The sequence below is a fragment of the Rhea americana genome, unplaced genomic scaffold (assembly GCF_003343005.1).
Source record: "Rhea americana isolate MKP2758 unplaced genomic scaffold, rheAme1 scaffold_473, whole genome shotgun sequence".
NCBI lineage: Eukaryota > Metazoa > Chordata > Aves > Rheiformes > Rheidae > Rhea > Rhea americana.
Window position 1 is genome coordinate 160,881 of NW_028186616.1, and position 9,634 is coordinate 170,514.

The window sequence follows — 9,634 nt, forward strand, 5'->3', positions numbered from 1 at the left end:
TGCCTTTACTGAACAAATATTTTTGCTCAGTTCACCCCAAATATGTTTTTCTTTCCTTCGAGGACAGGCAGGGTGAAATACTGCCTTTTCTATCGAGGGCTGACACTGGTTACAAAACATTTTCATTTTTTCGGTGGGACTGTTGATCCAAAAGGCCTTTTCAGCCACACAGGCAGGAGTCGCTCTCTTTGTCCGCTGTGCAGGGATGCTGGCAGTTGTGCATGGGTCATCTTCAGCTATGCAGGGTTTTCTTCCTCTTTCTTTCCTTTTGGTGGCACAAGTAAGAACAAAGTCTTACTTTTGCCTAGATGTGCATGCCAAAATGCAAGTGCCAGTGTGTAGATGCTGGTGTGTGGTGCGGCTGTAGCCTATAGTGTTTTCTGCTACAAATTCTAGCAGGACAGGGTGAGAGAACAGCTGGGAAAAAAAAGCAACGTCATGGGACTGGAGGCAACTGTGAGTCCAGTTCCACCTCGCAGTGCCATTGCACTCAGAGGAGAGGATGCTGGAACAGGGCTGCCAGCTCTGCAACCTTGCCTCTAAGAGCCTCTTCTTTGCACCCATGGTCCAGAGGGTGACATTTCATGGGCTGAGGGGCATCTCTGTGTCCCCACTGGGCTCGCAAAGGCCACTGGGCTCCAGAATGGCATCCACATGCTGTCCTTCTTGGACTGGGCTTGGCTGTCAGAGGAGTGGGCTAGAACTTGCCAGGGAAGTCACACTGATTCTCATTTTCTCTCCTGCCGTAGAGCTCCTCAGCATACCTCTCAGGTCTATATGGAGCCTCCCCAGTTGGCGCATTCCCACATCAGCACCTCGTAAGTGCCCCAGCCTCCCCCTGCCGGCCGGCGCGCTGCACCCTGCTTGGCTCTAGCGCAGGCCTTGGCTTTGCACAGTGCTTCCCCCGCCATCCAGGGCTGCGGTGCTCCTGCACCTTGGGGGCAAATTACCCTGGAAGCCAGTGGCCAGCTCTGAACACCTCCTGGCAACTGCGCATTCTCCTTGCTCACAGCCTTGCAAGCACACGCTCTCCTCAGCCCATCTCACAAGTGAAGCTGCTGGGGACTGGTTCCCCCTTCCCTTCTTCATGGTACATTTTCAGCCCTTGCTCTTCTTCAGTCAGATAAGGAGCAGACCTCTGGTTGGGCTGTCCTAAGCTTCTGGGGGTGCTGCTTGCAGGGGTGCTGGCATGTAGAGCAATCTTATGGGGCTCCCAGCGTGCAGTTCCTTGGGTGCTGCTGGAGCAGTGAAGGGCTGAGGGCCAGCCCAATGGGCGAGTTAGCTGTGGTGGCAGGGCCTGCTGCCCACTGCCTCTTAGCCAACCTACCTCCTTTCCCCCACTTTACCTCCAGTTTTGAGTGGTCAGACTGCAGATGCACAGACGTCCCTCTGGCAACATGTTAGCCCCTAGATGTTACACACAAAGACCGCTTTAAACCCACTCATCCATCCCACGCTGCAGGTGTGCAGCCAGCACCCTCCCTGTGGGGTCCTGAGCCTGCAGTGCTCAGCACAGGCCTTGCTGTATGTAGGCACTGAGGCAGAGGCATTCGCACCTGGAAACCATGTGCTTCTAGTAGCGTGGCTGATGTACCTCAAGGCCTGTTTGGAAGCCCGTAACCTGAATAGCTTTTGCCTGGGATGGGGTGGCGTAGATGGTCTTTTCATACAGGAGCTCTTACGGCAGCTGAAAGCCATGTCCTTGAGAGCTTGTACCTATGATGTGGGGTGGAGCTGGGCAGAAGGCCCATCCCTGAGCTGGGGTTTGGCACGGGGCAGCAAGGGGGCCTGGAGGCAACAGTCCTTCAGCTGGATGCTTCCTGGAGGAGACATGCTTGGCAGGAGGCGTGGGTGTACAGAGGTCCAGACTCTGCAAAATGTAAAGCAGGAGAAGTGGCTTTGCTGCTCCTTCACTTTGGCTTAGTGTCATGTTCTGTCTGGTTCTGGAAGAGCAAAATGGAGATGAGACTCTGGGCTCCCTTTCCCCTGCACGTGCATAACCCTAAATTACTGCTTTTCTCTCTATGTGCCTCAAACAGCAGCAAGGGGTTGCCAGGTCTTCAGACATGCTGGGGGGTCTCAGCCACCACCAATGCCTCCAGCCCATCCTCCTGCCTCATGGCTGGTGCAGTCACCGCAGGTCACCACCAACCAGCCGCAGGACCGCACTGCCCATGTTGCTAAAGCCCAGCTAGCGGGTGGTGACGGAGACAGCGCACAGATGTCAATGCTGGGCACAGCGTCCACCCTGCAGCGGAGCAGCTGACTGTTTGCGTCGCAGGCTCTGTGGCATCAGGCATGGCCTCACTGCCAGCAGCCCTCGCTGGTTGGGGCCCTGGTGATGCTGTCATTTTATGATCTGAGCATGTGTTGTGGGATTCCTGAAAAAAGTGCCCATGGCCTAGTGGAGCCCTTATGCACAGCGAGTGGCTTGCCTGCCAGCAGAGAGCTGAGGCAGGACAGCCTGGGGCTGTGTGTTGTGGATCGGGGCCAGGGCACGTGTGTCCTGTGGCACAGTGGGACCAGCAGCTTTCCTAGGGCTGGTGAAGGATTCCCTTACGATCAAGCCAGGCTCAGATCGAGGCCTGCCTTATTAAGGGAAGAAATGTGCTTTCCGCTGCATGCATTGAACCATGCTTTCAGTTGGGCACCTTCTTGGTTGTGTGACGGAAGGGGCCAAAACGGTGACGCAACAGCGTGTCTGCAGTTGCGGCTCCAGTGCCAAGCAGAGACAGAGCCATGCCTCTGACCTTTGTGGCAGTGCTTGCAGGCACCCCGCTCCTATCTGTACATGTGCATCTATTTGTCCCCTAAAACAGGCAAATTCAGCGCTGTGGGCACCTGAGCAGAGCTCTGTGCATTGGCACCTGTCTGAAAAGGCTTGCCCAAGGGAGACTGAGTCCCTGGGGAGCATGGGTGCCCTTTGGCAATTTGGAGGACAGATGTGCTGGACCTTGTTGGTCCAGCTGCTCCTTCAGAGAGCAATCACATGAGCCAAAGGAGCACACAGAGCCCTGCCTGCTTGTAAGATGAGAAACACTGTCCTTTCCAGTTGTTCCTCTGAAACATCTCACTCTTCTGCATATCTCCCAGCTCCCGGAGCAGGAGGTTGTGAATTTGTTCATCCCAACACAAGCGGTGGGGGCCATCATTGGGAAGAAGGGTCAACACATTAAACAGCTTGCGAGATTTGCTGGGGCTTCCATCAAGGTAAGTAGAGCATTGGGTGCTTCTTGGCCCTCAGGGCCTGCTCCATCTCCACATTGTGTTGGTACCCCAAACCACAGGCACTGTCTGTTTCCACTCCTCCCCTCATTAGTCATCTCCAGGGGTTTGTGCCTCAGTTTCATCTTTCTGCTTCTGAGTGTGATAAAATGGTTCCCCAAATGATGGTAGCAAAGAGGTGCTTATGCTGGGGACCCACCACCTCCTTGTCCCTGGGTCGCTGCAAGCTTTGCAGTTCTCTGCTTGCTGGAGGTGGGAGGCAGTAAATGTGTCTTCCCACAGCAGGGAGGGAAATGCAGGACATTCAGGTTTTCTCCATGCAGTTGTGTGTTGCCTCCTAGCACACAATTATAAACTCTCAACTGAACGGAAATGGCTCGTTAAGTCTGGACATGTGCCAAAGGTGACATTAAGCTGATTCATCCTTCCAACTCTCCTGGGATCCTTTAGCAAGAGAATGATCACTCAGAGGACAAAAATAGCTTGTCGTGATTAGCTAGTGTCCACCAGATCATGTGTCCCTGTTGTCTGGTAGAGAGATGGCTCTGTTTGTAAGGCCATGACTCCTTTCCAGATGGGCAGCGCTAGAAGCATGCACAAGGAACTGCTCCTTACTTAGCTTAACTTAACAGCTCTTAGGGAGCCCCGTTTGCTTCATCCCCATTGTCCCTCCCCTGCAATGCCGGTGGAAGTTGAATGGGTTTCCATGCATGATGCTAAATTTGCATTAACTTTGCAAAGTTGGACATGTGCATGCTTTCCTGGTGTGCAGCAGACCCTTGGGATGCCTGAACTCACCAAACTGGTAGGTATATGGTGGAGGGGTCCATAGTACCCAGGTGCTGCCAGTCCTGTAATCACCTCCCTCATCAGGTGCTGCTTCCAGGAGGGTGTCCGCAGGATCTGGTCAAACCAGTCCTGGAAAGCAGCCGGGTCCTATGGTGCTGCTGCCATCTCCTACACATTGCCTCCCAGCCACAGTCCCTGCTCGCTGCACTGCACTGCAGCCCTGAGTGTAACATTTAGCAGGCCTATCCCCTCACTGCCTTTTTGGTTTTGGAGCTCCTGGAGTTGGCCAGGTGGGCATCAGCCTTGTGGGCTGAAGTGAAGCACTTGTGGTGGGCACAACCACAACCCTGAGCCCTCTTGTGCGTGCCTGTGGGGCGGTGTGCCTGGAGACAGCATCTGTCCTTGGGCGGTTACTCAGGGTGCAGGCAGGCCTGGGCCAACATTGTAGGAGGCCACTGGAGGAAGGGGCCCTGCAGCAGTGTCACATGTGAGACGCCTGAGTCAGCTTGGGAAGAGGCCTGCGAGCATGAATCATGAGCCAGCTTGCAGATCTTCCCATATTTAGGCAGTGGTGGCATGCACAATGCTGCTGGGTTCTCCCTCCCCTTCTTGCAGAGGTATGGGCCCCCCCCCCACACAAATCTGCTTATGCAAACACTCTTGGGGGAGTAGCAACCCATTCAAACCCTCCAGGAGGAACAGGAGCCCTCACTGTATTGGGAAATGAGGGCAACAGTTTGCTTCCTGAATTAGAAGAAATCCATCCTACACCTTTGCCAGTAATAGCAGCTCTTTTAGTGCATCCCTGGTGTTGCCTTGCCATGGTGAGTGGCACTTGCTGCAGTACCTCCTGGCTTTTGTTCAGGGCCAGCTAGCCCTTCTCGTCTGGGCTGCAGGAGAGTTGAGCTCTGTGGCAGCTTGAAAAAAAACAAAAACCCCAAGACTGCATAAAGCGAGCCCAAAGACTAAAAGGCAGCTCACAGAGCCTGCTCTTCACCAAATTGTCCCTCCATCCTTGCAGAGCACAAAGCCCTGCTGTATGGGGGAACACCCCTGTCTGGAGGTGCATCCTGTATGGGGAATGTCCTGGGAGGGCTACTTATGTCAAAGCCAGGCCACTCATGCTCTGCTTCCCCTATGGTTCACAGATCGCGCCAGCAGAAGGCCCTGAGGCCAGCGAGCGGATGGTTGTCATCACAGGGCCGCCTGAGGCTCAGTTCAAGGTGAGCTGGCTGCAGGGTGTGTTTGGGGCCACAGGCTGGATGCCCTGGCACAGAGCATGGCTGGCGCAAGGAGGAGGACCAAGGGGTACTGCAGAGCAACCCCTCCCATTGATGGCGTGTTACCAGCCCAGGTTCAGCTGCCCTCTGCCAGAGCAGAGGCAGCAGGGAGAGCCACCGTGGGAAGGCAGCCATGCCTGCAAGAGTGCCTTTCCTAGGTGCTGGTGCCACAAGTAGGGCACCTGTGGCCAGAAGCAGCACAAAGGTGAAAGATGCACTCTCTGCTGCGCACTAGCACTTGCAGTATTGCTTTTGAAACTGCAGACCTAGGCCTGCAGGCAGTTGCGGGTCTAGAGGACGCAGCTGTGAGATGTCAGGGCTGGAAAGGGCACCAAAGCAGTGAGGCCAAGTTGCTCAGTAGCTGCTTCTGGGTGCTCCCTGTTAGGCAAGGAAAACTCCTTGCTCCCCTGGGCCTGGCTGCAGAGCCAGGTTCAACATGCTTGGCACAACGGGAAGAGCAGGTTTAGTGTCTAGCTCCAGCTGTGATGAGCCAAGCTCAGCCACCATGTAGTCCCACTGGGTCTGCAAGCAGCATGGGGGCAGGGGATTTATATGTCCTCTTGCAGGGAGCATGGCCTGGCGGCTCTTCTCTACCACTCAGGCATTTGTCTCGTCTCCTCCTCCTGCAGGCGCAAGGGCGGATATTTGGGAAACTGAAAGAAGAAAACTTTTTTAACCCGAAGGAAGAGGTGAAGCTTGAAGCCCACATCAAGGTGCCTTCCTTTGCAGCTGGCCGTGTGATAGGCAAAGGTGGCAAAACGGTATGTCGGGGTGGGCCAGGACTGCAGACAGCCATGGGCTTACACATTCAGCTATAACAGCAGTTTAGCTTCTGGGGCAGAGGAACACCAGAGCCAAGCAATTGCCCTGCCATCTCCAGAGAGTACTTCAAGCATGCTAAATTCAGAGGCTGTTTTGAGCAGCAGATCCTTGCTGTGGTCAGGTCTAGAGCTGATGGTGGCTCTTGTTGGGTGATGATGGTCATTGAGGTGGCGCAGTGTCAGACCCTTGGCAGCCAGTCGTGGGAGCTGAGTGTGGGGGATGCCTGGTGCTGCAGCACAGCTAGTCAAGGGTGGGAAGATGTAGAAAATGGGATTTTTGCCCTTCCAAGAAAAGCTGCACAAAAATGAGGAATCTTTCTTTTGGTTCAGGTGAATGAACTGCAAAATTTAACTAGTGCAGAAGTCATTGTGCCACGAGACCAAACCCCAGATGAGAACGAGGAGGTCATCGTTAAAATCATTGGTCATTTCTTTGCCAGTCAGGTAAGGTTTTGAAATGCCTTTGTCAAAATATTCCTAACTAGTTGGATCCCTAAAGGAAACCTGTCAGTCTCGCCAGCAGGCACCAAGCATAGCTCTATGTGAGCATCCTTGTTCATACATGAACATCTCTGTTTTTGATGGGTCTTTCACTTCCTGGAGCTATTAGAGGTATTTCAGCAGCGCTCCTCAGGTGTACTGGCACTGAGTGTACAGGTAGCATTAATCTGACTAAAAATATCCATCTACAAATCATGTTAAACACCCCACATGATGGCAGCCCTGGTGTGAATCAGCTCTCCCCAAAGTCCATGCCTGTTCCTAGGGATCATATCTGAAATTCCAGTGCTGGCAAGGGAACCCAGCGGACTGAGCTCCCACAGAGACACCTATGCGATAGGCGTATGATGTTAGAGGCAACGAATCCCTCCTTAGTGCAGAACCTACACCCTGCTCACCTGCCTTCATATGCAAGTGACTGTTCAGATAGGTCAGCATCACCCAAAAAAAAAGAAGTTCACTCTTGGAATCTGGGGATGTGAAAATGATAGGATATATGCATGAATTGCAAGGAAGTGCTTGTAAATGAGGTTGCCAACCCTTAACAGAGGCATGCTGAGCCTGTTCCCGTCAGACTAAGTCAGGAAGAGAGCTCCTCTTTCAGGATTCATCCTGTTTTTACGTCGCAATGCAAACATGCAGTCAAGTGCTGAGGCCGTAAGTGCAGGAGCCTTTGCCGAGTGCAACGTGGGTGTGCTCTGGACAGCAGCAGTGTGAAAACGTGCATTGCTTTGGCTTTTGTTCCCCCTTCCCATCTGGCAGTTGTCTTGGAAGAGTGTGTGCCCATCCGTGGTCACCAGTAACTCGGCCCTGCTTCTTAGCCAGGCACAAGCAGACAACCTGGGCTGCAATTGCACATGAGCATGGTTGCTCCCTCTAGCATTTCACAATAGCTACAGCAATGCCAAATCGTGGTCCTGTCCCATTTTAACTAAAAGAGCTCAGTGGCCAAGGAGGAGAGGGATACTCGGTTGTAGCTCGGGGGCCACCACTGCGTTGGGTGAGCTTGCAACACCCAATTGCCAGGCTCTTCTGTCTTCAGCTGCTCTAACATCCAGCTCTTGCTTTATCCCCAGACCGCACAGCGCAAGATCAGGGAGATCGTACAGCAGGTGAAGCAGCAGGAGCAGAAACATGCTCAGGGAGCCCCGGCCTCGCAACACAGCAAGTGAGGCTCCCACCGGGCCAGCCAGCAACACCCGATGAATGTAAGCCTGCCCACGCCTGACACAACAGCCGATCAGGGGAGCAAACCAAAGACCGTCCTGAGGCACGAAAGTCTGCCCGTGGCTGGGGCCCTGCAGAGGACAGATGGACGGACGGATGGACGGCGGCCGGGGAAGGGAAAGGTTTCCCACCCGTTCACCCTGAAGGTGCCGCAGTGCTGGGCTGCTTGCCCCCGGGCGCTGCAGACTCTGTCAGTCCCCCAGCCGCCACCTTACTCTATTTACTACCGACGCTATCCCTTTAGTTGGACTAACATAGGCAGAGATTTTTTTTTTTTAATCAACCCCTTGACACCTTTTTGGAACTGTTCTTTGTACCTGCGTGTAGGTAACTAGAGGAGGAGATTTTACAGCATGGGGACTGCAGTGCCCCATGCAGCACTTGCAGCATTAATATATTTTAGAATTAATATATCAATAACAAAACTAACGCCGATTTTTAATTTTTTAAAGATTAATTTTTTTTTTCAAATGGGGGGTGGTTGGGATTTTGGGGAAGGGGATGTTTGTTTTTAGAAAAAAAAAAACAAGCTTTTCTACACTTTTAAGGAAAGACGCTAGTCCATTGGTTCTCTGATGCACAGTACACCAGAGATTTAGGATTGCCAGCAGAAAAAAACCAAATTGAGCAAGTGTTAAAAAGTGGCAATTTCTTAAGGGCTTTGAAAAGAGCAACACCAACAGTGCACCATGGGGATTGCCTGTAAGCCAACAGAAGGGATACCGTCTCTTTTAAGAGGAATCTCTCTTTCTCTCACTTTTTTCCATGCCCTTTCCTCTTAGCTTCACAGAGTCCAAACTGGGCTTTTGCATCTGCTCCGTTGCCCCACTCTGTCTGTCTGTCTGTCTCTCTCCTTCACCACCGGACAAAGTCGTGCTCTCGCTACAACCCTGCGGAAAGTGAACGACAGAGCCGCCCAGCCACATCTTTTCTGCTTTGGTTCTCAGCCAGCACTTTTTTGGGGAAGAAAAAAACAAACAAAAAAACCCCAAAACAGCAAACACACACACAAACAAATAAAAAGGTGTCCTTGCCCTCACCCAAACCAGGGAGGGCCCCGTCTTGCCCGGCCAATGGGCTGCCCCTAGGCATTTGCTGTTTGGGGAAGGATCCCTTTTTAAACATTGCGGGGAGAGAAGGGAGAAAGGGGAGGGAGTAACGTATTTACAAGAGGTTGCTGGCCTAGGGCTTGAAAAACTAGCAGATTTTTTTTTAAAAGAGAGAAAAAAAAAAACAACCCCCCACACATACACACACAAAAACTACCTCAGGTTTTCGTACCTCAGCACCTTGCGCTTGTGTTTCCCTTTTAGAGATTTTGTATGCCTTGTAAAACTGATAGTTGAAGCATTTTTTTATTTTTTTAATAAAAACAAGTTGGAAAACTATCTAGACCAAGTCAGCTGCGAGGCGGGAGAAGGAAACCATCCCACGTGTCCAAGAGCTCTTCTGTAGTCTCCTTCTGCTAGCTGAGAGCCAGTGGCCATTCCTTCAGAGGAAAGCTTGAGAAATGTTTAAAAAAAGAAAAAAAAACACACAAAAAAGTTTTTTTTAAAAAAAAAGAAGAAAAAGAACAACAAAAGCAATGAAAACCAACCGGCAGACCGGAGCAGACCACCTGAGCCCTGCTGTGGCACGCACTGACCGAGGTTTCTGTGCTGAAGGCCGAATGCATCCTGGGTTACGTGACCATACCAACATTGTAAGGACAGACTGCAACGCCAGTTTTTTCTCTACTGCAAACAGTGTTCTGTGAAAAACCACCACCACCACAAAAAAAAAAAAAAAAAA

At 52.2% G+C, this 9,634-nt stretch overlaps 2 protein-coding genes across 5 annotated transcripts in view; one reads left to right on the forward strand and one right to left on the reverse strand.

Annotated features, from left to right (window-relative positions):
- IGF2BP2 (insulin like growth factor 2 mRNA binding protein 2) overlaps window positions 1-8,864 on the forward strand; it is a 73,901-nt gene extending 65,037 nt beyond the window's left edge. The window contains exons 11-16 of the mRNA XM_085316594.1: window positions 750-818; window positions 3,094-3,210; window positions 5,163-5,237; window positions 5,924-6,055; window positions 6,446-6,559; window positions 7,693-8,864. Of these exons, the coding sequence (XP_085172720.1) occupies window positions 750-818; window positions 3,094-3,210; window positions 5,163-5,237; window positions 5,924-6,055; window positions 6,446-6,559; window positions 7,693-7,788 (603 nt within the window). The 3' untranslated portion in view covers window positions 7,789-8,864. The remainder of the gene's footprint in view (window positions 1-749; window positions 819-3,093; window positions 3,211-5,162; window positions 5,238-5,923; window positions 6,056-6,445; window positions 6,560-7,692) is intronic.
- A 315-nt stretch (window positions 8,865-9,179) lies between these two features.
- SENP2 (SUMO specific peptidase 2) overlaps window positions 9,180-9,634 on the reverse strand; it is a 26,900-nt gene continuing 26,445 nt past the window's right edge. For all 4 annotated transcript variants that reach the window (XM_085316597.1, XM_085316596.1, XM_085316600.1 and 1 more), the window contains one exon: window positions 9,180-9,345. In XM_085316597.1, the coding sequence (XP_085172723.1) occupies window positions 9,229-9,345 (117 nt within the window). In that variant the 3' untranslated portion in view covers window positions 9,180-9,228. The remainder of the gene's footprint in view (window positions 9,346-9,634) is intronic.